At 41.9% G+C, this 27228-nt stretch overlaps 1 protein-coding gene across 2 annotated transcripts in view; it reads right to left on the bottom strand.

Annotated features, from left to right (window-relative positions):
• The window catches only part of man1a2 (mannosidase, alpha, class 1A, member 2), a 399576-nt gene that overhangs the window by 246554 nt on the left and 125794 nt on the right, over window positions 1–27228 (bottom strand). For both annotated transcript variants that reach the window (XR_007450829.1, XM_049595084.1), the window contains exon 6: window positions 17960–18040. Coding sequence is in view for 1 of the 2 variants with exons in the window: in XM_049595084.1 (XP_049451041.1) it covers window positions 17960–18040 (81 nt within the window). In the remaining variant the exon portion in view is untranslated. The remainder of the gene's footprint in view (window positions 1–17959; window positions 18041–27228) is intronic.

The following is a 27228-nucleotide window of genomic DNA, read 5'->3' as shown; positions in this document are numbered from 1 at the left end:
GGTTAGCGATTGTAAACACGCTTGCCAGTAAAGTGAAACTAAAAGCCAACACCAGTTTCACTCTAATTTGGGGTTTTGTCTCGCTATATTTGCATTTGTTCTGCGCTGTATCTTGGATGCCACTTGGTTTGGTACCTGGCCGCTACCTTTTAATAAAGCCTCAACATCACCTGTGCGCTGTGGAGGTACATGCTAGAGGCTGACATTGTTTTGGGATTCCTGCTGAATGGGAGTCAGGAAAATACGTCATTGGGTGCAGGCAGGAAGGGAATCATAATAATAACAATATTAAGCTAGCGATCTAAAGTCAGCAGCTATTAGTTAGTTTCCACAGAGGATAGGAAATATCTGCATGTTAGTGTGAGCATACATCATTTTTTGTTGAGCACATGCAGTAAAAGGGATTGTTTGTTGAGATAATATTATCACAATGCTAAATTCTGTTAATGGTAAGTCTCAGTGTGTGTTAGCATGGAGCTGATGGGCTAAGCACTAGTTATTTGCCACACAGTTGTACCAGTTAAAATCATAAAGATTTACACTCAGAAAGAGTTTGCCTTGGTGTTTGCATACAATAAACATATTTCAAGAGAATAACATACAGTGGTGTCACATCAGGTATCAAGAATCGTGAAATTTTGGTATTGGTATCGACCACTAAACCACATGAAGGGGGCTGAGCTGGCAGCTAGCAGCTAACAGTGCTAACTCCATAAACAGTGCTAACAATGGCAACAGTGCTGACAGAGCTAACAGTGTTAACCTGGAAGGAAACTGGAGGGTGGACGCTAAGCTACGCATTCTGATATCAGCAGTAACCACCAAATAAGCACAATGCAGAGTGGCAGCAATGAACTAGCCAGTGGGACAAACTCACACGGACTCACGTGCACCAATATGCAAGCGCAGCCGGACTGTCTCGGACAGAAAGGCTCGGATTACAACACACAGAGGTAGCGTGACTCAATTCAACCCAGTCTGAACCTGGGAAGAGAATCAAAGCTCTAGACACAGTTACTCCACTATATCTTTAAATAGCAAACAGTGGTTTACTGCTAAATTAATGCTCTGAATGTCACATACAAAACTGTTAAAGGTCAGGTGTGTAGAATTTAGGGGCATCCAACGGCAGAAATGGTATATAATAATATTCATAAATATGATTCATTAGTTTTTATATTATATATGTTGTTAGTGTTGCTAACAAACTATGAATTTCTGTGTTTTCGTTACCTGTGAATGAGCCATTTATAGCTACATTAAGGAGCTGACCCTCTTCTACGAAGTTTGCTATGTTGTTTCTACAGTTCTTGCATCAGCCAGCATAGTTCTCCAACATGCTTGGCACGTGGGCGGAGTTTCAGTTCTAAAGCAACCCAGCAAGCATTTTTTGGTTTAAAAAAAACATCTAATAGCCGTCTACATGAGGACCTGACGTCTAGGTTAAATCATGGCTGAATTTGGGCTGTCAGTGAAAATTTGGTAGACGTCTAACCATAGCCAAAGTGTAGACGTCATCAATTATACGGCTATGTAGAGACCATGTCCAAAAAATGGAGATAAACATATTTTAATTACTGTTGACTCTCCATACGTGATTGAATATCATACCGCACGCCATCTGCAATGGCGAAAATAACATTTAATCAATTTCAAAATTAAATCGGCTAGATTGGGTTACGTGTAGCTAGACTAAATCAGAGCTAAATATAGCCAATACGTTTAAATCATGACTATTGCTTGCTGGGAAGAACCAGACTGGAGATCCACACTCTGTAAAAGCTACCAGTAGATTTAATTGCGCAATGTTTCGATCTACCAGAGATCTTCATCAGGCATTTTGAAATCAGTTCTGCAACCTCACGGCTAGATGACACTTTTAACATATTGGTCTACCAAGTCTATGAAGATAAAACCCTTGTTGGGTTCTTTTGCTCAAAAGAATGTACCTGTTCCTACACTAATACTAACATACTAACACATAATTCAATAAGTCCAGGAAATATTAATTATTTTAATCACTAACTTGGTCCCTCTTGACCTGAAAGTCTCCATAACAAACACACTGTGTGAAGAGACTGATACTAAGCACTAAATGACTTAATGAGATCAGCATTTTTTACACTGCTATGAAGAATCTGTTACTACATACAGTACTAAACACTGTACACACACACACACACACACACACACACACACACACACACACTGTACACAAGCAGACACCCACAGTCTCTGGTGTAAGCAGTGGGCCACTGTTGACATGTAATGGAGCCTCCTAACAGGATTAAGGGGTAGACTGTGAAATGTGCTGAATGCGCCTGCTTGGTAAGAAGGGCCCCGAGGGCCAGCAGGAGAGACAGGATTAAGTCACCCGCTGTGAGCGTGTGTGTGTGGTTACTGTGTGTCATTTCCATACTTTGTCATGCCACTTTGCCATCAGCTGATCCATTTGCTCATATTGTTTAGCATCCAGTGGGGCTGCATCAAAGGCAGCAGGCACAAAGATGAGCTGCCACGGAGACCATCGTCAAATTAGCCGCATGATCCCTGCGTTTGTTGCCATCTCACCGTATCACACTGACTGCTGTCAGCTCCGACAGATAATTTGCATTTAGCATTAATGGGAATGGTGCACTTGTGAAGTCTTGAAAAGGATATGACTGATGAGTTAGTCTGCCCTCAGCACTCTAAAATAAATGTGGCTCGTTCTGCGGTGGAAGTCCCACCTGATGTGCTTGTGCTGCATTAGTCCTCTAGACTCTCCTCTCTTCAATGTTACCGTCTTTTCCCCCTGAGGACGGCTGAAAATAGAACAAAGCTGAATATTTCTCCATGCAAGAAAACATTAAGTAAAATTAAAATGTGGGACATCCACTAAAGTAAAATAGAGGACGTCTAGAATAGTTCGCTGAGCCACTCCCTAAAACGCCTACTGTCCGATCCTCCATTAGCAACCATAACTTGACACAAGGGGCCAGTCACGTCTTAAGAACAAGGGGGAAATACAGATACGGTGTGAATATGTAACCTGCAAGTCCAACAGCAGATATCTTCAAAGTTTAGAGGGAGCTGTCGTATTTTTCTTGCCTGATATCAGACAGAAATGTCAACTCATTAGATTCTGTTTCCATCCTCAGACTGACATCGGGTCAACTCAACCGATTCCCCTAAGGAAGGGGATTCCTTTTTATTTTTCACTACATACCAAAGTATCTGCCTGAATGTAATGTCATTTTAAGTCCACACCTGGGCTGGGCGATATGGCTAAAACTGTTACCATGATCAAAGTTTTCACATCAGTTGACAACAATAATTACATCGCTAAAAAAGTCAAACTCATCATGTCTAAGTTTAAAGGCTGATTCTTGCTCTTGAGTAAAAACTGAAGAAATCATACGGTTCATTTTGGTTTAAACTATTATCTATTGTCTGAACATGACTAACAGCAGCATGTCAAACTCTGTGCAGACACTAAAACATTTGAGTGTTTTAGCTGACACTGTTAACAGAATAGACAAAACAAAAACAAAAACAAAAATCTCAAAGTTGATCAGTACTTTATGTTGAAGTTTTAAACGCACATTATGACATTTCAGCCGGTTCTCAATCAGAACAATAACAAAAGTTGGACTTTCCCTCTACAGCGCTCATTGGTTGTTTTTTTATTTCAACCCAGAAACTGCTAATTCATGTCACAATGCCACACAAATTTGTCAAGTTGCTGGAGTTGGCGAATTCGAAGGTCTCGACCCAGGAAACTATTTTTTCAATTTTCCAAAGCGAAAAACAAGAGCAGAGGGATGTTGAGAATGCATTAAACAGTGTGGAAAACCTCATTCACAGCTTAAACAGCAACAAAAACTTCTTAATTTTCTCCAAGGTCAGACACCAATTAACGCTAGCTATCTTAAGATGTTAGCAAACAAAGATGGTTGAATATTAATGATAATTTACTTATGTTCAACATTAAGTTAGGTGGTTGTTTATCATTTGAGGCTGTTTACACTTTTAGCAAATGGAAAAGCGGGATAATTTTGTTTTGCTAGCAAAACCCTAAAACATATATTAGATGATGAAAGCTGACATTACAGGGCGTCATGCCTGAATGTCATCTTTAAACAAAACTTTATGTCGACTTGTTCCTCCTGTGCAAGAACGTGGTTGCTCTCGTATGTTGGCCCTTCATGTGAACTGACCAATCCTACATCCCACCCCTTTAGTTATTGATGCTAAGCCAGACAAGCCTGGCACAAAAAACATGGTGATGCCTGTTTCACTTAACTGCGTGTTTATTGAACAGTTTCTAATATAAACAAAGCAGTGGTTAGCATTGTCGCCTCACAACAAGTCTGACCCATGCCAGTGTGGGTTTCTTCCAGGTACTCCGGCTTCCTCCCACAGTCCAAAGACATGCAGGTTAACTGGTGACACTAAATTGTCCGTAGGTGTGAATGTGAGTGTGAATGGTTGTCTGTCTCTGTATGTCAGCCCTGTGATAGTCTGGTGACCTGTCCAGGGTGAACCCTGCCTCTGACCCAATGTCAGCTGGGATAGGCTCTATCCTCTGACAGGATAAGCAGTTACAGACTGAATGAATGAATGTATAATATAAACAAAGGAACATTAGCCTTGAATGCTAACCCAACCTCTCTTGATGTAGGTCTACGTTGCCTAGCTAGTTAGCTGGCATTTTGCTAACATCGGCTAACTTAAAAGTGATTATATACAGAGTAATGTATCCTAATCATAGAAAAAAGGGGCGGGACTTAGAAAGTACTTATTGTCAATGCGCTGATGCTTGCACTGAACTGTTCCCTTGATTTTAATATCCTCTTACATTCACAATACTCTGCCAAATATACTGTGAATATAGCTGTCAAATGCAAATTGTAGTCCTTCCTTAAAGGACTATTATTCCTGAAATTTGATATTAAGAAGGGTCAACGTGATGTACAGCTGAAGTCAAGTTTAACATTAGTGTTAAGTATTCTTATCAGGTCCTCTGGGGGATGAACTCCAGCAGTTCTTGACCCAATGAAAAGTAGAACTTCCTATATGAACTACTGTACATCTACATGTGTTCACCATTAATTCACACGGAGATATCATTTCCTTCATTTCCCACCCCACATTGTTCTCTTCTTTCCTTCATTAACTTGATTCTCTATCCCCTCTTTTTTATATTCCGTACATGGTCCATTTCCCCACATCTTTCTGCTTGTCATCTCCGTTACAAAAATCCCTCACTCTTTTTCTGTCCTCCTCCCTCTCTACATCCATTCCTGTCTCTTCTCCACACCTCTCTGACTTAATCTCATTTGGACTGTCTTTTAACCTCGTCGTCCTTCCAACTCCTCTCCCCCCGTGAGTTTTGCAATGTGGTTGAATCATAATTATTAAAATCTAAGTGAGATAGATAACTTGTAATTTCCCCTTTGGTTTGTACAGGCACGGTAGGCCATTTGTTTGCCGAGTGGAATTCATAAAGCTGTGATAAAATTAAAATTTCTCTGCTGTTTGCAACACCATCTTTTCCCTCGGTCTCTCGGTGCGTGTGTGTGTGTGTGTGTGTGTGTGTGTGTGTGTGTGTGTGCCTGCCTGCTGGCACAGAGCAGCCAGTTACTGAGCATGTCATCACAGCAATATCTGCAGCAGGGGAAAGGACTCCCAGGGGAAGCTAGACGGCTGTTGCTAGAAACAACTGGAGTGGCCTCAATATGTGCTGCTCCGTTACAGGCGAGTGTCAAAACATTAAGGTTTCCAATTTTAAAATAACTTTCTCATATACAAAGACTTTGCACAAATTATTTTCATAGTGTCAATTCACCCTTTTAACTAATGTGTCACTACAGATTTGTTCATTGTTATAACTGTTCTTCACACTTGCACCCGGACCGTAAGCACAGCCAGAAACCTCTCATTACACTCAATAAAACTGTCCTAACAAGCTGCAAGTGTTAAAGAGCAATTCAGAGGTCCTTGTTTCTCTTCATTTAAGGTTCATTTATTGCCACTGCACAACACAGGGTTGCATAAGGAAACACAGTTGCAGGTAGTTAAGGCTGAGTGTCCACATGGTGGCTTTATTCAATTGTTCCCAATGAGGAGAGAGCATCCAGAAAAGCCTCACAGCACTCTGACTTTTTTGTGCGGCCACTCTGAACCTCTGAACTGTTCAGACAGGTGCTCGTGTCATCACTGACGCTCGTTCGGATACTGTCTATCTTGAGATGTATGATAGGTCAGTTGAGAACTATTACAACAAAGACAGAGAAACTCATTTGTGGGAGCAGAACGGCTGGACACTGCATGTTGTCTTAACCTGAGGTGCACCTCCCTAGAAATTTAACTACCGGTCACATCGATGCAGACCTCCTGTCTATCTCTGTAAGCTGAAACCATTTCCTTCAGTGGAAACAAAGCTTTTATTTACTTTAATTTCACAGATAAGAAACAGTAAATTGTGAAAACAACAAAGCCTCCACAAAAATAGCATTTTAAGTCCTATGTGTGATTTATCCTGGCTTCATATGAGCAGAGGAACTCTCAGCTAGTCGCTAGGCTAATTTATACAATGTAAAATGCCATAGGCTTGTGCTATTAATGTTAGCATGTTGTATTTGTTTGGAAAATGTGTTAAGTATGAGACAGTCAGTGAACCTTGTGAATTGTAATGGAGCCGAATGTGTGTTTTGAATCCACTAAACTTTACAGCACTTCACAGAAACCCTGCCGCCAACTAGTGTTTTGGAGGTGTAACTGCTGTGCAGCTGCATATTTTAAAATCCCTGTCTTTGCATTTAATCACAGTCTGTTTTTATAAAGGCGCTTGTGACATCTCAAATGTGGCTTTGACCTGCAAGTGAAAATACCGAGATATATATTGTGTATCGCGAGTCAGTCTGTAAATACTGAGATATAAATTCTTGTGTAAAAAACTCACTAGGCGAGGCAAGGATTGCTCAGTGCCATTTGATTTTATGTATGTAACGCAAGGACTTTCTATCCAGAAGTTACTGTAAATACACACTGTGATTCAGTCTATATGGCCAGCACATTAAAAAAAATATAAAGGGAAATATTGTCCTTCAACCTTGACTAGATTAAGCATCACTGATGCAAACGTAGAGTCCACCTCCCCTCGTCCCAAGGAAACGGGCTCTTGTACCCTTGTAACAGTCACCCTCTTTCTGTTTTGACCATCTCTATGTTGAAAACTAGTGAATGAGGAAAGTCTTATTCATGTTTACGTTTAGTCTTCCAGATCCTGAGTGGAGAGCCTCAAACTGCTGTTAGCACACAGTGATGATTTTATAATTACTCCACATCTCTTTGATTTGTTTTGCTTTCCCCAGAGAAAATCAGGGCACATCCACCTCCTCACAACTTTGCACTGTCTCACATTTGTGTGTTGCATCTCTAAAAAATTTTTGATAATTTGCAGTGATGGCAACGCTAGCCAATCCCGGTCTTTCCTTTTATCCCCAGTGTGTCTCTCTGGGTTCCTGCTGGGCAGCAGCGCAGTGGCAGTCAGTCACAGAGAGAGAGAGTGCGATGCCCTGAATTTGTTTGACGGGTTCAGTGTTTGACAAAAAATGAGAGGGGAATCAAATGCTCCCTGGTGAGATCAAACAGACCGGCAGTGTATATACTGCAGTGTGCAGTCATATCAGTCCCTGGACAACACGACAGCTAAGCTCTATATCACAGAGCAGACAGACAGAGACAGAGAGTGAGAGGGGAATAACAGGTAAAGTGCAAGGTAATGAAAGAGATACAGGGAGAGAACTGAGAGGATGAGGGAGCAAGACTGACAAGGATCTGTGGAGAGAAGGGAGAGGAAAATACAGGATGTCTTCAGCTTCAAGTCATGATTCTTGGTGGCAGAGACAAAAGGCATGTACAGGGACTTGTTATTTTCCTGCTGTTAATCACAATTCTGACCCTGCTTATGCTTCGTTTTTAAGTGTGTCTTAGCCGATCACATCAGAAGTGGACAGTGGGGCTGACCCGGAATACTCGACCAAACATTAGTCGACCAGAAAGGTCATTAGTCGGCAATATTTCATCGGTTTCTTAGCCGCAGAAAAACAAAAACATGAAACTCTATTAGGAGCTGCACCTTGTCAAAATAAATCAAAACTTATATGACTGGACCATGTGGGAATTTAATTTGAAAGGACAGACACAGGAAGTGTCCACGCTCAGCAGTCAGACAGGAGTCAGGTTAATCTCCAGGGCTGGTACCTGTGTTTATTCCACAGGCTAGTTAATAACATGTTGGGCAGGAAATCCAAAGTGTGGGATCATTTTGAGAAGGTGAAGGACGAACCCAAGGTGATATGTAAACTCATCTTCATTGGTCGACTACAAACATGACGTATCATCTGAAACATGGAAGTAGCTACATGCCCATTAGCCCACAGCGTCATTAACAGGCGGCTCGCTCAGTGTGTGACGTGCACTTGGAGATAAAATATAGGCCTATATTAATGAAGGTTCATTAGTACGGTTTTGTATTTCTCAATCCACCAAAATATGTCATTTAATAATTAAATTAATATCATAAACATGCGGGCGACTAGTCGACTAACGGCCCTAAATGACAACTATTGGTTGACTAGGAAAATTCTTAGTCAGGGGACAGCCCTAGTGCTAAATACAGATGTAAACAACCACCAAAACGTATTGTGATCAGATCTATCAAACCACTGTCTGAGGTGGTCAGACCACAGAGGGTTCTTAAAAAGTTAAAACTGTTCCTACATTTTGTTTCACCCTCTATGTTCTAAACGAGTGAATCAGGAGAGTTCTATTTAACATGATCACCATCATTATTGTCACTATCTCTGCCCCCCATGTCTCTCTACCACCCTAACCTTCATTCCCTGTTCAGTTTCTGTCCTCTCCTATGTCTTCATGTGCTTTCCATCCCTCCCTCCCTTCCTCCATCCATTCACAGGGTGGTTGTGCTGTAGCATTTATGCCTGCAGAGTCTGCAGCTTTCCCTTTTAGATGTTCTCATCTCGTTATCCTACATTACAGGGCTCGGCTTGCTCCCCTGACCTTCTCCCGTCTCTGCGCAATCTGCTGTTCCTCGCTCATCATCCCTGTGGTTCCAGCCCTGCTTATTTTTGTTTGTTTGAGGAGACAAGGAGAAAAAGTTTCACACTGTGTTTTTTTTTTAACTCCTTATATGCATAATGTATTTCAGCCGGGAAAAACAAAACTTGGAGGAAAAAGGTTTCTACTGAAGAGTGAAGACACTATCTTAGTTGGTTTTGCTTTTCATGTGCTTATTGTTAGAACATAATTACAATTTTTTGATGGCCCCCAAACATTTTGAAAATGCCCCCATTTTTTAGACTGTGGGGGCCAAAATTGCCCCCAAAATATTTTGTTAATTTCATACCCTGAGAGTAAGTCTTGTAGTGAAACATTTAAATACAAAGGGGTGACCGTGCCATCTTGGACCTCAGTCTGCTCTTGTTTGGTGTCATAGGAGAAAATCCTCACTGATGTATGTAGAGCCAAATAAGGCCTGACTACACAGAAAGCGTTTTGCAGGTTGTAAAACGCGAGGCACACTACACAGCCTTTTTTTAAAAAAAAAGTTGAGTGCCACTAGTAAAAAAAACAAAAAAAAACACGCTTGCTGCGCCTTTTCATTGTTGTCAGGCAACCACCCCGTTACCTCCTTACCCTAACCTTCCTGTGTAATCAAGCTACCATTTTTCCCCAGTAATTAGTACCTAATTCCTAAAATGTTGAGGCAGAGGGTACTGTCTGTAGCTCTGGTTGAGGGTGAGAGGCTGTCAGCAGATAAACAGAGATCTGTGTGGGTACATGAGACTGTAAAAAAGAGGGTGGGTCATGGGGAGTACCACCAGTTGGTCCAGGAGCTTCGCATCCATGATGGCAATTTCCAGGCATATTTTAGGAGGACTCAGGGGCAGTTTGACAACCTGCTGTCTATCGTCGGGCCGTATAGCTCTGGGTATCCAGCAACCGCTACCACCAGTTTCTCCTCCATTGTTTACCAACTGTAAACTTGTTGCCGTAACCACCACAGAAGGCCCGCCTCACAAATCATCCAACTGGACAATGGGAAAAATGACAGAAAAAGAGATGACTTGGTGGCGTTTTTCCGCTTTGAGTTTAAGTTCTTTCAATTCCAGGAGTTCAGAGCGCTCTAGCAAAAATGCAAGACACCTAGAGTGCAGAAACGATAGGTGCGTAGCAACGCAAATAAAAATAAAAAAGCAAGCAAAAAGCTTCATTGTCATTAAAACTATTACAAAAAGCCGCCTCCAGCTGCTAAAATGCTTTCTAAGCTCAGCATCCTCTAAGAACGGAGCCTTATCTGGGGACATTTTATACAAAGCATTCACATAACAAAACAACATGTTCTTGTAATGTGAAATGACTCACTACTAACAGAGCAAAGGTCCTAACACCTTTGTGCTAAAACGCTGGCGAATGATATAGCCTAGATCAACAGTGATGCATCGTCGATTCATCGGGTTTCTTGGGTCTCACAGCATCATACACCCTCGCCCAGGCGACCCGACTGGGGTTCATCAAGCGCCAACTTGCATCCCAGCAGCATTAGTCCAAGAATCGCCCTTCTTTATCTGAAGCCACCTGGAGGCTCTCTCTGCTGCGTCTGTCGCTGCCCTGATGCCTTTTTTCTTTATGGGCCTGCTCATTCCAAAGCAAGGTGATTCATCTAGATACCAAATATGTTCAGGAATTATATTTATCTTCTTATGAAACTGTTGGAGACACAGTAAACAACCATATTTTTCAAAACACTGGAGTCACAGTTTCTTAGTTGCATTGAGTTCTATTTACTTAATTAGGTATGACATTGTGAAATTTTGTCTGTAGTAGAGTCCCAGATGCAGGAAAAATGCAGAGAGAACAACTTCTGTATCACTGCTTCTCTAACATTGCGTGAGAAGTGACACAAGTACAACACGACACAACAATCCAGATATCAACACTGGCGGCCAGCGTACCTGCCTGTATACAGCACACCCTGCTGCAGCTTTACTATCACACTTCTTGTAACGACCAGAGGATAGTGTGTCAGACTGGGAGGAAAACACCAACCAAATGTGGTATACTGTTACTACAGCTGCTAAGTTTCTGTGTTTAAAACAACAGGACGGTAAACACACCAGTGTGCTAATGAGCTGCAGGTACTGGCAGGACAACTCAAGACGAGAGAAAAAGACACACTCGCCGAAACAGAAAAAGCGGACAAAACATTGTGTTTGATTGAAATAGTTTTTTTCCGAGTTGGAGCTGTTTTCTTTCTCTCTTGTCAGGTTTCTCCACCTGCCAGTAAAAGTAGCTGGTGTAGATTTATCAGGCACGTTATCCTCGAGCTCTCCTCTACTTCCTGCTGCTTTGAAGGTACACAGAGAGCTAATGAGCTCCTCAAAGTAAGGGTGTGATTAAAGATGTACAAAAGATATCAACAGATCCTTCAAACAATGTTACTGAAAACCCCAAAATGTCAAAAGTTTAGGGCTGTGCCTGACTAAGAATTTCAACCAACAGTCATCATTTAGTCGACTAGTCGCCCACATGTTTCTGATATGAATGTAATTATTACATGATATATTTTGGTGGTTTGAGTTGAAGGTGTGAGAAAGAATAGTATCAGTAACATTGTTAACACTGTGCTACATTACAGAGAAATACAAAACCGTACTAATGAACCTTCATTAATATAGGCCTATATTTTATCTACAAGTGCACGTCACACACTGAGCGAGCCGCCTGTTAATGACGCTGTGGGCTAATGGGCATGTAGCTACTTCCATGTTTCAGATGATACGTCATGTTTGTAGTCGACCAATGAAGATGAGTTTACATATCACCTTGGGTTCGTCCTTCACCTTCTCAAAATGATCCCACACTTTGGATTTCCTGCCCGACATGTTAAAAATGACCACCCGGCTCTAACTCAACTCTTGTCTGGTGCATCTTTACATCACAGTGAAGAGGAGGGAAAAGGATGAGCAGTGATGGAGTTCTCAAGGAAAAAGGGGAAGGCGAAGCAGGAGAGCGACGTCGATGTGATGAGAAGCTCAAAAAAAGGAGGAAGAGACATTTACTGATGTAAAGATTAAAGGAGGTAAAGGATTAAAGGGTGTGAGATGTACTAGAGAGATGAGAGAAAAAAGGAAAGGAAAAGAAAGGGGACGAAGTGAAAGATGTGGAAAACACAGATGAAAGCAGGAGGTAAAAGAAAAAAATGGATTTTTATAAAAGAGGAGGATTAAAGACTAAATGCCGATAGCAGGAAAGAAGATGGGAAGAAAATGTGATGTGGACAGAACGCAGAAATCAGGAAAGAGATGGAGCAAAGAAACAAGTTAGGATGTAGAGTTAAAGTCTTAAAAGGAGACGAGAAAGTGAGACAGAAAGGAGTAAGGAAACTAAAAATGAAAGAGGAAATAGGGGAAAGAGAAGGAGGAGAAAATTACACATGAAGGGGAATTAGGAGAAAGGGAAATAAGAACAGAGGACACATGAAAATGGAAAACAGAATTAGGAGTAAAAGAGATTAACAACAAAAAAAAATGGGGAGAAGAGGAATGAGAAACACAGTAAGCACAGTTAAGAGGAGAGAAAAAAGGGGAGGACAAGATGAATAAATAAAGATGGAGGAACAAAGGGAAAAAAATAATTAGAAAAGAGAAACAGCAGCGTGGAAATGAAGGAGAAGTGATGATGTAGTTAGATCGGTGCAGACGGGCGACCACGAGAGCAGAACAGAAGTGAGAAAAGAGAGAAGAAGGTGGCGAGGACATCGGAAAAAGAGGTAGAAACAGAAGGAGAGACTTAAAGAATAACACTGGGGACGGCCAGAGGAGTAAACACAATCCATCACTGCTGCTGAACAGAGACCAACACCTCGTCCTCCTGAATGCTGATCTCCGACTCTTATTCTCTGAATCACGCTCTCCTTTCTCTTCGTTTTTCTACGCTCGTCTGTTGCGCTCCCGTCCTCCCCGTCTGTATTACCCTCTCTGTCTCTTTCTTTCCTCTCGTATTTGGTCTTAAATTATTCTCCTTTGTCCTTTATTCTGCTGGTCTTAAAAGAAGACGGATGCCTTGGAAATCTTTTATCACTATGTTTCTTCAGTTCCAGCAGCTTTCTACTTACAGGACTGAAAATCTGAGTCTTAACTTTAGCAGTCTGACTTGCATTCCTTAAATTTGCTGATGCACGGCCTTCATTTTCTTTAATGTCCTCATTAAAAGCTTGTTTCTGTTATTCAACTTAGAGCTCCGATGGGGCCAAAGACATCAGGCTCTCTGGTTCTGTGAGGCCCAGTTTAATATCGCACAGACCCACAACAGTTTAAAGTAAAGGGGCTGCGCTTGCATAGCCCTTTTCTAGTCTTTTGACCACTCAAAGCACTTTAACACTACATATAAAATGCAATTTGGGGTTCAGTATCTTGCCACAGGATACTTAGACATGCTGACTGGAGGAGCCAGGGATCAAACTGACGAATTTTCAAATTGGTGGACAACCTGCTCTACCTTCTGAGCCACAGCCGCCCCAGGAATACTTCAAAAGGAAAAGGAATACTTCAACCCCCAAATGAACATTTCTATATCCATTACTCACCCTGTTAGTTTACATTTCTGAGGAGAACTTTGTTTCTGTAGTGGTGATGACAACAAGTTAGCTGAAGTTGGCTCACTTTCATCGTTGCCCTATTAGGCAAGTTGCAAGACACATCTCAACGAACTATAGCCTGAAGTATTTTCAAATGTTATACCAATTGCAATCAGGCCGACGACTGAAAACAGTTGGTCAAACTGTCCCATATTGACCCTTCGCTAAGCCCTGTCCCTTTGTGATGGTCTGACAAGCTGTCGCAGTAAGCATGGAGCCCACACTGTAACTAACTGCACTCCCTGAAATATGATCATGTTTTTGTAAAAGTGAAGCAGTGATTCCAGAGAGAAGCAGACAGAGGGGTCTACAGTCTGTGTTTGAAGGATACATCCAGGATGTCAAACTGACTCAGCAGCAACAACAGGTTAAAAAGACAAAGATAGTTAGAAGCTAAAGCCGAACTATAGGCTACAGATCACAGTGTAAAAGTGAACCACCACATCACTGCTGATCGCCACACAAGACAATGCATATCTACACACACTGTGATGCCTGGTTGAATATCAGCAAAGTTTCCCTGCTTCCCTTCACTGGTTCCTGTACAGCAGGGTCAGTCTTTGTTTCACTGTTATAATCATTAAAAAGCAAAAGCAGCATGTGTATACATTCAGTAGGCTATATCTTCAGTAGCTAGCTAGCTAACTCTACACTTTACAGGGTTTGATTTTGGAACAGTTTTCCAACCTCTCCAGGTAACGAGTATCATTAGTACACGACGTGCCCCAGACACAACATTTAGCTCCAAATCCACAAAACCAGCCTGGAAATGAAGTTAATTAGAGTCAGTGGAGCACAGCTGTGTGTAAGAGCCTGCCTGATGCTACGGTATGACCCGTCAGCCTGCGTCCGGGGGTGGGACTTAGCAAAGGGCCAGTTCACCCTAAAATAAGCCTCAAACCAACCACCATCCAGGTGGAGCTCCTGGACCAGTTGGTAGTACTCCCTTTTTCTGAGAATCTCATGTACACGCACAGATCTCTATTTCCCAAAGTCGAGCGTAGTACATAGGAACAACAGAGCTAGTGTCCTCCACCTGTCCAATTTTTAGGGTTTTTTTTAAAGTCAGTTTACTTCATAGCAAAATAGTCATTGAGATAAGGACAGGTGATTGGTGGTTGCCCACCGCATCAACAGCAAAACCTTTCCTGTTACCCTGCATCCCATCCATCTTTACATCCGTCCTCGCTGTCTCCTACTTTGTAACCTTTGTTTCACTCCTTCCTTCAGTCTTCATTCAGCCCTGCTTCTTCTCTGGTCGACTCCCCCCCTTCTCCCTGTGCTTCAGCCCCTCCCTCCCTCAATCACAGCTTCATCCCTAATGACATGCTAACGTCCAACTGGGAGAGATGCTGATAAACTCTACGTCTGCTGGGAGCCGGCTTCATATTCACGCTGCTACACACAGCTTCCCCCCGGGGGAGCCTCCCAGTAACACCCATTTATCCTGCTGCTGGTTGACTCGAGCAGTTGAGGGGTTAAGTGCCTTGCTCAAGGACATGTCCAATGAGAGTGAAGAATGATTCTCACCCGCTTTCTCTCCCCACCTCAGCCATTCATCATCCTCATCCTCCACTCCCATCTCTTTATCTGTAAGCATCACCTTCACACACCCTCCGCTCATCCTCGCTGTCCCGTCCCAGTTGTTCCACCGCCCTCTCCTCAGCTCCCTCCATCACTGTCTCTCCTCCGAGCCCTCCCATGCTCCATCTCCCTCCTTTCCCACCACCCACTGCTTCTATTATCGCTCGGCTGGGCTCTGATGAATGACTGGGTTTGATTTTTTGTGGTGGTGGTGGGGGGGGTGTTGAATTGAATGAAAGTGACTTTAAGTTTTGCCTGTGAGGCACTTGAGCATATGTTGTTATTCAGAGTGATGTAAAATCTCTCTTCATCAGTTTCAAAAAGCCAACGCATAACCTCTGCATCACTCGGGCAAAGTTTAATGGGTGTTTTCAACGTTAGGGGCGTTATTCGTGGGAGTAAGCAAAACTTGTAGGTGATTAGATCAGCTTTTACTGATTTTTATTGCTTTTACCAACCCACAGATGACTAATAAGTTCTCTGCTTTGTTATATCACCTGATGAGAGGAATGTTTATGAAGCTGCGGTTCTGCTTTTGATTTTTAAATTCAATAAAACACTGCAGCTTCTGATAATGAAGGAGAATTTCTTTTTAACTACCCACCAAAGTCAAACATTAAATCAAAACATTTTCTATGTGTATTTGTTCTCTGTGAGGCTCTTTTGAACTCTGTGCCAAGCCTTTATCATTATTTTTTCCTCCTTTTTTTCAATACTTTTCTCTCACTGTATTTATGTTATGCACCAATACATCAAAGCACATCACTTGTAGATGGAAACCCACTAGACAAAAACACAAGCCCTTTTTTTAAACAGGAGTTGTGCAAATTTGCAGGAAAGCCCAGGCAGTCTTCGTTCAGCATTGGCAGTATTAAAACAAAATCGGGGAGTGCAACAAAATGCCGCCTGCCTACTTTTGTTTATACAGAATGCGCCTTTTTCGGGGCAATGGGGGGCGTGAGCAAGTAACAAAACGTGTAGCTCAGCGTCTGACATAAACAGTGACGTGGGAGGGAAGCCGCGGCTGGTCAGTCCTTCAGCGATTCTCTGGTAAGTCGGCCCGTTCTTCACCGTCCCCGTCATCTCACGGTTAATGGCCTCTTTGTTTGCGAGGACAAGGAGGGCACGCAATTTCTTGTCTCCCCAGTTGCTCATCTTTACAGTGTCTGTCAGGTTTGCGTTTCCCTCTTGCTACTAGCTGCTCGCTAATTCCTGCTATCAGCTGTTTCCTGTTTATCTACCGCCAGTGGATCGCACGTGCGGCGTCATCAACAGCTCCTCTCACAAGTCTTCAACAGCCCCTCCTGTTGCGGAAGGCCACCTCGGTCTGTTTAAACTAAAAGGGTTCTGCTAATATGACTACCCTATGAGGTGGAAAATTGGGCACCTCGGATTAACTCGCCAATCCGGCTCTGTGTGTCTAAACGCTCGCAGCTTGCCATCGAAACGGCCCAACATTTGCGGAAAATGTGGCAGCGTAAAAGGGGCTACAGGATTCTGAATCTGAGTTGAATGTGAGAATACACTTGTTTCCTTGAACACCCTGTTCAAGTTTGCAATTTCTCATTAATAGGGCTGCCCCCTAATAGTCAACCAAATGTTAGTCAAACAGAAAGGTCATTAGTTGGCAAGATTTCAGTGGTCGCTTAGTCTTAAAACCTATATGACTGGACCATGTGGGAATTTAATTTGACTAGACAGACAAATAGTCCTGTTAGTCACATTAATCTCCAGGGCTGGTACCTGCGGTTATTCCACAGGCTAGTTAATAACATGTCGGGCAGGAAATCCAAAGTGTGGGATCATTTTGAGAAGGTGAAGGACGAACCCAAGGTGATATGTAAACTCATCTTCATTGGTCGACTACAAACATGACGTATCATCTGAAACATGGAAGTAGCTACACGCCCATTAGCCCACAGCGTCATTAACAGGCGGCTCGCTCAGTGTGTGACGTGCACTTGGAGATAAAATATAGGCCTATATTAATGAAGGTTCATTAGTACGGTTTTGTATTTCTCTGTAATGTAGCACAGTGTTAACAATGTTACTGACACTATTATACTAGTATGATGCAGAATATTTAAACTGTGTGGACCTTAAACTAATGACTAAGGACAAATCTGGACCAGTTGGGAACCACTGCTTTAAAATATGTCTGGACAGGGACTTAAATAAATCACAACTGGCAGAAAAACCTCTACAATTAAATATTCTGATTTACCAGTGTTTAATTAAGCTGAATGACTAATGACACAAACAGAATTCTCAACTTTAAATGACCAGGGCAGCAAGAAAAAGCGAAAAAAAAACCAACAATCTGGTGTTTCAGGCAGTATTTTAAATAAAATAAAAACACCTCCAGTGACTGTGGACGCTGTGCTGAACACATATTTGATGTATCTGCTCCCATTACAGAGGGAGCACTGCTTGGCCGGGCATGAAAGCTAGGAATGGATGGGACGGACAGAGAGAGATACATTCAACTTCCACCAGCAACTTAACCAAGAGCCAAAATCTGCCTGCTGACCTTAATAGGAGCAGAGCAGAGGATAGATGAGAGGAGGAAGTGTCGATGAAAAGAAAAAGAAAATAGGAGAGGGTAGACGATAAAGCCTTCTGCTTCTCTTTCAATGATAACACAAACACACACAGAGGAGTACTCACTTCCTGTCCAGAGAGGTAGTAGGCGGCCAGGAGTCCTCCTATGAAACGAATGTTGACCTCGAACACAGACACCTCGGCATTCTGGGGAAAAAAGAAAGAACAAGAAAAGACATCAGACAAGATAACACAAACAATTTGTTTATTTTTACATTTCTATTTGGACATCCTGATGTTTTTATTCCATCGTCTTCAATCAGAAGTTCTAATTTCCCATGAATCAAATCCAGTTCACTGTCATTTTACCACCCAGCTCTGTGCGAGGCAGAATGAGAGAGTGCCTCTGTGGGATCAAGGTGCAACATAAATAACACTGTATACGAGAACACAAACATTTACACAGCACGACACAGTCCCAGAGCCCACATACCTAAGATGGATGGAATACAAGTTAAAAAAAAGTAAAACGATAAAGCAACAGTAGTTTGAAGTTGTAACAAGACAGTGTCCAGTTCAGACAAAATCTCTCATCGACATCCACTCATGGACAACAGGTTGGTGCTCATGACAGCAAGAGATGTAACAGTAATGGCGTCCTCTTCGGCTGAGCTGCAACGTTAGCTAGCTCAGTGGTGCTACGTGAGCTAGCAGTAGATGCACGCTTCCTTCTGCGCAGTGGTACAGTTGGTGGATGTAGTTCAGTTGAAAGAAAATAGTTCCTACATAAAACAGCTCACAACAAGGTCTGTGGATTATCTTGAGGAACCAGGTCATGATTTCTGCAAAGAGACACTGCTGTTGAGTTTATCAAATGTATTTTTTGGTGCTTTGAGCACCACAAGCTGAGTGACATCGAGTTCCATTATATTTAAGAGAAGGCAGACATCGCTACAGCTGATATCTCCAAGCTCAAACCAAACAAATTTAAACTGATAAACAGCACCACAGTTAAGAGGCACAATATGTATTTCTGATTTTGGAGTAAACTGTCTCTTTAAGCTGGGAGGAATCAGAGAGATGGGTTGGCTGTTCAGCAGCCTGATGGCCTGTGGGCAGAAGCTGTTAAACAGTATTGTGGTCTTTGCTCTGATGGACCCGAACCTCCTGCCTGATGGCAGAGGAACAAAATATTTCTTTAAAAAAAAAAAAAAGGAAAGGGGAAAAAAGGAAAATTAAATAGGGCCATTCCTTATGAGCTACTGGGGGGGGGGTTTCTGTACCAACAGCACAAATTGTGTGTGTCTCATTTCTATGCTATCAATCTTATTACCTCAGCTGTCATATAATCACAGATCATCGGGAACATAGTCTTTTATACAGCTCAACCATTTTCCCATCTGTCTTCAAGAAAATAAAAAAAATATGCACTTGATTTCTGACTCTCATGGTAATTTCGAATATCTCTTTCACAAGATCCTTCCATTTCTGTTGTCTTTTTTTAATATATACTTTATTTTTATTTTTGTTGTTCAAACACAAAACACAAAACGGCTGGTACAGTATATTTAATTTATCTTTTAACCAGTTCCTAATAATTTGTTTAACCCTTTGAAACCCGGAGCAACATCACTTTTCTTGTACTTCTTTCAGACGCAGTATTTAACCCTTTAAACTCTGAGCACATTGGTGCAATTACCTTTAAAAACATGGGGGAAAAGGCAATGGGCACCTGGTGCAGAATATCCAAAAAATTACACACACACACACACACACACACACACACACACACAAAGAAATAATAATAATTAAAAAAAAACCTAGGGGGAAAAAGAAAAAAGGAAAAAAACAGGGAAGGAGAAAAAAGGGGGAAAGGGAAAAAAGGAAAAATAGGGAGAAAAAAGGGAAAAGAGAAAAAATCATTGGGGAAAAGACAAAAAGGGAAAAAATAGGAAAAAAGAGAGAAAAAAATAGGGAAAAAATAAAGAAAATGGGGAAAAGAAAAAACTTCGGAAATATAAAAAAACTAGGGAAAAAGAAAAAAGGAAAAAAACAGGGAAAGAGAAAAAAGGGGGAAGAACAAAATAAGGAAAAAAAGAAAAAATAGGGAAAAAGAAAAAGTCTAGAAAACATAATTAAAAAAAAACTATGGGAAAAAAGAAAAAAGAGAAAATTAGGAAAAAAGAAAAAATAGTGAAAGAGAGAAAAAAAACAAACAAACTAACAAACAGTGACTTTCTCCCAGGACAGCGGCGTTCATGTTCCACAAGATTATAAAGCCAAACCTTGCTCTTTTTTGGCCAACACCTTGCCTTCTGCCCATGTTTTTGAGAGAAATCAACTTTCTCAGGTTTCAAAGTGTTAATCACTGCTACCCTGATTATTAAAACCAGTTAGTTTTTATAATGTAACGTTTGGACACTGAAAAATCATTTCTAATGGTTAAATGGGAAAAGGCTACACAGAACAAAGGGTACAAAGAAAAGACAGAAACAGAGATTGAACCTCCCTCCCACAGTCCTCCCTGGGGGGTAACATAAGAGTTTTAACTGTGTTGGTCCAGCCTTGTACATTAGCTAATAAAGTTTTTTCTACCTTGACTTGTGCACATAGAGATGGATAATTATCTCTAAGATGTCAGAATACATTTAAAGTATTGGACTTCTTTGTAAACACTGCTTGAAAGACAGGCTTTGCAAATTGAATATCCATATTCTACAGCAACTCCCTGGTCATTTTGTAGATATCCAAAAGGCTCCCACACTGCCTGTTTAAGGTATTTTTTTTTTGGCAGATACAAGAATGAGATGTCAGCTAGCTGTGGCATTTTTACAACAAATTCTCTTCTCAGTGCTTCAGGTAAGCGGCATGACTCTCTCTCACACAAAAAACAACAACTGTACACACTACGTGACTCATGAGAAAAGATCTCACCGCGCACACAAACAACATGACTCACAAGATTCTTTTTCCCTGGACAACAATGCAGGAATCAGGACGCCACAGGTATCACAGCTTCTACCTTTTATGATGTAACCAAAGTTATGGCAAAACTTTATCAGTAACCAGCAACTCCTGTTCTCTTTTGCTACAACAACATGAACACTGATACACGTAACATTCAACTGTAACATGTGATAGTGAATCGTCTGTAACTGTTTTATACGTGATGTGTTTCTTGCTATAATGTAACATGTTCTGACCTGTTTTACATGCTGTATTTTATTGTTGTTTTTAATTTTTCTTCAAATCCTTCAAATCAAGAATGCCTCGCCTTAATAAGCACAAAAAAATCCAACAGAATTATGAAATGATTATCAATTTTTTTTATATTCTGAGATGGTTAAATTGGGTTATTTTCTGACTTTGGCAGTGGTGGTATCAAATAAGCAAAAAAGCAGACTGCAACACATGCCAACATGGCTGACCTAAATGCTGATTTTTGTAGCATGGCTTCCTTCAGTGTGCAGCCAAGGAGGTTGGTGCTTTCTTTATTTTTTAAATTTCTATTTTATTGTTTATTTTTGCAGGACCAACGCACAGTTAAAAGTAATTGCACTACAGTTAGCTAGCAGCTAATTTGCATCTGTTGTCCCTGGGCTGGTAAACATAAAAACAACAACAGCAACAGAGCAGCGAATACACTACAAAAGACAGCACCATATATAAAAAGTGGAAGGAAATTTGCATTCCTAAATGAATCCTGGACGACAGAGGAAAATCTGAAATCAGAAACTCTCCATGTGAAATAATACTTGCATCAAAATTGCCTACAGATTGATGTGGAGCTCTGCAAAATGCATGTGTGAACGCCTTAAACGTCGCCTCCAGAGCTAAATGAACTTTAAACTAAATCCAGATATTTACAATAAGTCAATGTTGTGTGTATAAATATTGCACACAAGGTTTATGCATATATTTCTCCTACTAATTAAGCTCACTGCTGTCACACTGGCTATTATTTTGTAGCTTGGGGTGCGAGGGAGGGGAGAGAGTATGCTGATGTTCACCCCAATTTTCTTGTTTGCTAAGCACGGCTTAATTGGGGCTAAATCTCAACAAAATCTTCTATTTTTCCCGCTCTAATGTACCCTAAAGAATAATCACCCTGCTGCTGGGCTTCGTCTAGTTTAGTCAGCTTTCCCAGAGACCACAGCTGTCTCAGTGGCCTCCGGTCAGCATGTGGACCTTCAGCAGAAAAATACTTCAGATTATCACAGTAAAGTAATGAATGTGAAATTAGGACATTTTCGTGACGGACGACTTCCTCGGTGCCATGGCAACCCTGATGCAGTAAGAGTACACCCTGCAGCCCTGTGCATTCAATTGCCGAGAGCTACCTGCAAATTAAAATGTGACCTCGCTCCGATATTTTCACAGAAGAAATGAAAACATAGAAGAGACGAGGACTTCACCCGCGCATCTCTCTAAAGGGCAGTCTCAATGACCTCCATTTACAGTAAATGCACTCCAGAGGAGATAGACACAGAGAGCGGAGGAGGAGGAGAACAGGAGCACTGAATTTTAAAAATGAGGCTCTAACATGTATTACTGGAGGTCAACACAACGACCATGATTGAGGCTTTTACACTGATTTGTGCTCTCTTTCTGTCACTGGATGAAGTAGCTGTAATCTTCAGTCAGGAGCAGGTGTCCTCACACAACATTCATAACCCGTTTCAATGCTCAACGGTAACACCCTCCAGTTTCGGGTCAGCAGCGGCGGCCACCAAATCAATGCCAATTTGCCCTCGACTTCCAGCTACCCTCCACTAACTTAAAGGAATATTTCAACCGCAAAATGACCATTTCTGTATCAGTTGCCCACCGTGTGACACCGTCAGTTTGAGAAAAAGACTTTGATTTTCTTGCATGTCTCCACAGTGAACGAAGAATCCAAAAAAGGCGAACATTCTCCGTTAACTTTAGTGAACAGGGTCTCAGTTTAACCCTCTGAAACCAGAGCAAAGTGGCTTGATTTCTTTTCAAAACAGGGCATTTCTTACCAAGTTGCTCGTTGCCTTTTTTCCCCCATTGTTTTTTTTAAAAGAAATTAACCAATTCACTCGTGTTTCAAAATTTAAATACTTGCACAAGAAAAGTGATGTCGCTCCAGGTTTCAAAGGGTTGACAACAGCAAATCTTTATTAAAACATCCGTTTACAAACTCTCACAGAACTCATGCAGGTTAATCCAAGTCTCACAGGCTCAGTACTTCCCAAACAAATTCCCAAACATCGGATTACTTCTATTAGTAAAGAATGTTTGCCTTCTTTTGGGATTCTCCGTTCACTGTAGAGGCATGCAAGAAAACTTCTTCACATATTTAAGGTAACGCACGGTGAGTCTAGTTGTTTTGATCTGTCATAAACTGTCATGTTGCAGGGGAACGACCAGTCTTCTTGACACTGCTCCTCCCACAGGGCTATAAAAATAGTTTCACCTGAATGTTTTTCTAATCCACCACGAACCACAGCATTATGTGCAGAGCACTGTGGATCATGTGGGGCTTCCTTTCAACATCAAACCTCTTATCCCATCATCTGAGAGCCGTTTGTAGCTGGTTGGATTTTGGCCTCTTGGTCGTAACAAATCAAACTCCCTCCTGAAACAAAGGGGTACTGATTCACCTGCATCTCTACAACTGGCCTCCCTCTAGAGTCGGTAGAAGACAGCGAGGGCGTAGCAGCACCTACAATCGACCTTGAGTTAAAATGATTTTGCACACTTGTCAGAATGTGTGATAATGCAGCCATGTCACTCGCAGCTGGGTCCTCCCTCACATCCCATGTGAGCAGTTGTGCTGGCAGGGAGAGAGTGTCGAGTCCTGACTGTAAAATGACGAATGACTTGAGGAGTGTGTCTCATCTCCACAGCTCCACCTACGTTATTTTCTTCTTGAGTAGATCCCACTTTGTCCCAGACCCCTGAGAGGGTATTTCAACCGCTCTTGCTTTTTTTCTTCCCTCTACAAGGTTCCCTCTCTGTTTTTATCATCCGTCTTTTGTTTGCACATTTCATGCATTTGCAATAAGGTCAATACAGATAAATAAATATGCATTAACCTTGTAAGTTCCTACTGCAGAGAGTATCTCTCTTGAAACTCGAACACTGGAGCAAAATTAGCATACGTACCATAAAATGTTCGCCTCATTTTCTCAATAATTAACCCAGTGCAAATTTTTCACACTAAATTATAGCAAGCAAATAATCATATTAAACTGATTACAGAAAGATATTTATATGTCTACAGACACTTTCTCCCACCAACCATCATTTTAACATGAATGTAAGCTGCCATATAAACCTCTATTCACCTTACAAGTGTTTGATGGAAGCCAACATGCCAGAGACAATTCTTTTAAATATCCAAGATGAAAATGGGAGCAACGTGATCTTTTAAAGTGTTCATCTGAAGTAGGAATGTTTCTGACCAGTAATTTTTAAGAAAAAATGCCAAATGACACAACTGACTCAGTGAGCTTTAGCGCTGCGGTTCGAAGGGCTATTTATTTAGAGGTGGTGAAATTTAAATGTTTTGTGTCTTGCCCTTGATTTCAGTTTCTGTTGGCTCTTCTAACAGACAGGCAGCGAGCTGCGCTTGACGTGCAGTAACATGGTGACAACTGCACACGCTCTGGTCTCCAGTGGGTAGCTAGTCTTGGTGGCTTTGCAACTCTACACAACCTGGGTTTAGTGGGAGCTATCTAGCGGTGGTGCATATTCGGCTATTACAGCTGTACGACCTGTGGTGGCTGAACGGCGTTGTTGCAGAAAGACAGTGGCAATCCTCTGGTCTCCCTCCAGTTTGGCCCGGAGAGTAAGCAGCTGAATTTTGAGCTACACCAGCAATCACGTGGACATTGCTAACAGAGCTACCAATAGTTAACAATGCTAAGGGGCAGTATACATGTCATGTTTTTGCACCCTCAAATTCATTGTTTTCATCGTAGACGCACAGTAGGCCCGCTCAAACACCACAGAGACGCCGTAGCACCACACACGTTTCCAGGTGCCTTTTTTTTTTTTTTTTTAAGGGCGTGATGGTTGCGCCCTGAGATAAACAGAGTTCAACTTTTGGAATGCAGCAGTGCACATTGCACGTCACGTGACAAGGACCAACCAATCACAGCCAAGAGACATCTTTCCCTTCTTTTGTAATTATCAGTCTGTGATAAATACGGAGGAGAAGTTGATCACTTTAGTGCAGGGCTGCCGGAGCTTTACATCTGTCAATATTTTTGGCCTAATACACACTTGAAAAACAACAACTGGAAGAAGATCAGCTCTGCACTCAGGATTTCTGGTAAGTAGGCTATGTTACGGTGCTGTTTATGGTCACTGAGCAACCTCAGAAGCAACCTGCCTCTGGGCCTTTGAAAGTTAGCACAGAGTAGGCACAACAGTAGTAGCCAGTGCCCGACCTTGCGTTATCCAGACGGTTAAAGGTGCAGCATGGATACGGCCCCTTAGGGGGTTTTGTGGCTCAAAATTATAATGCCTTATCACCCGAGTGACCTGGTGGGAGACCAAATGGCGGGCACAGCGGTGTCATCTCGCCATCATGGGTCAGGCACTGCTAGCTAGCTCCCATCCAGCTATGATGGCAGTGGGCAGTGCAGTAAACTGAAGCAAAATTAACCCATGGACCAACATGCATAACTTGCATAGACTGTATTAAATAACGGTGCTACTACTGTAGCTACTGTGACGTCACCGAGTGGTTTGTGGACTCCTGTTTTCAAGCTTTGAGCTCGGCATTTCAGCCGTCACCATTACACCATGGGGTTTTTTTGGAGCCAGAAGTAACCATATTTGGATAAGAGGATGACGCTGTGGAGGAGCAAAGGGTGGATCTGAACCCCCGTACAGTTGTCACGAACGTTGAAGTTAGCTACAGAGTCCAAAACTACTTTTTGCTCCAGGCTGTAAACATGTTTATTTCCGCTGTAAAGTCGGGGGTCTGTGGGGATTGACTCCCTCCTGGAGCCAGCCTCAAGTGGTCATTCAAGGAACTGCTGTTTTTGGCAGTTCTGCATTGGCTCAGTTTTCAGCCCGCGAGGTTGCCGCTTGATAACCGGTTGAAAACATCTTGAAGGTTAACCAATTACCAGTAACTGTTGACATCCCTAATCTGAAGAATAACAGAGCCACAGCACATCAGGAGGCACAGAGCAAAACAACAGGGGCTGCTCAACATGGAGTGGATGTTGTGCTGGACTGAGTGATGAAGGGACGGGAAGCTCTCGTAAAGCTCAAGGCCAGCTTTGTTCGGCAGCATCCATCTATCTAACTCCCTGTCTGTCACTCACCCTCGCTCGTTAGCCATTTACAGCTGTGGTTTAGGAGGCCAGACCCCAATGAGCAGAGGAGCTGTAAAACCAGCCCTCATTTAAAAACGCCTGCAGTGAGCACAGAGAAGACGGTGAGGAATCACGTAACTCGTGTGCGACGGCGCGTGACAAGAATAGAAGTTTTGATTAAAATGAATTGTTTTGTTCTGAAAATACAAAATAGGACAGCAGAGTCATTTCAGTCTGTGATTTCAGAACATGAGATATCTCTTAATGACATACTGTACTCGCTGTCCCCCGAGAATTACATCCACTTCCAACCTTTTCTACTTTCTCTATTAATATCCACCACGTTCCAGAATAAACAGAAATCTGTCAACATATCTTATAAACCGTTTCTTTTTCAAGTCAAAGATAATCACTGTTGTTTACTTCAATTGGATCCTGTCACTACTGTGAGAATGCCTTTTCCTTTGGTCGCAGGAAAAGTTTGATTAATGTATAGCAGAGGTGGAAAATAACTACAGTAGTATATTTACTCAAGTACTGTAGTTAAGTACAATTTTGAGGTTCTTGTAATTTATTTGAGTAATCAAAATTAAGTAAACTCAATTACTTCACAAAGTCAGATCATTAATAAAAATATTTGTGCATAAATGCTTTTATTTTTGGTGCTTAAAGTATATTTGATGTCAATACTTTTTGTACTTTTACTTAGTAATATTTTGAATGTAACAGAGTATTTACAGACCACCTTGCCAGGAGGAGACAGGCAGCAGCTCAGGTTAGGTTAGACCTGGCACTGCTGCTGCCCACCAGCTCGCTGATAAAGGGGCAGCTGTGGCTCAGAGGTAGAGCAGGCTGTCAACCAATCGGAAGATCAGCACATCAGTTCCGCAGCTCCTCCAGTCTGCATGTCCAAGTATCCTTGAGCAAGATACTGAACCCCAAATTGCTCCCGATGGCTGTTCCATCGGTGTGTGTGTGTGTGTGTGTGTGTGTGTTGAAACTGAGTAGCAGGTGGTACCTTGGTAGCACCTGACTGGGAATGTGACTCGAAGTGTCCTACTCGTGTGACATTAGCTATGTTTCCATCCAAAA

Source organism: Epinephelus fuscoguttatus, linkage group LG13 (genome assembly GCF_011397635.1).
Source record: "Epinephelus fuscoguttatus linkage group LG13, E.fuscoguttatus.final_Chr_v1".
Classification (NCBI taxonomy): domain Eukaryota; kingdom Metazoa; phylum Chordata; class Actinopteri; order Perciformes; family Serranidae; genus Epinephelus; species Epinephelus fuscoguttatus.
Note: the sequence above shows the minus strand (reverse complement) of the source record. Positions and strands in the feature narration are given on the sequence as shown.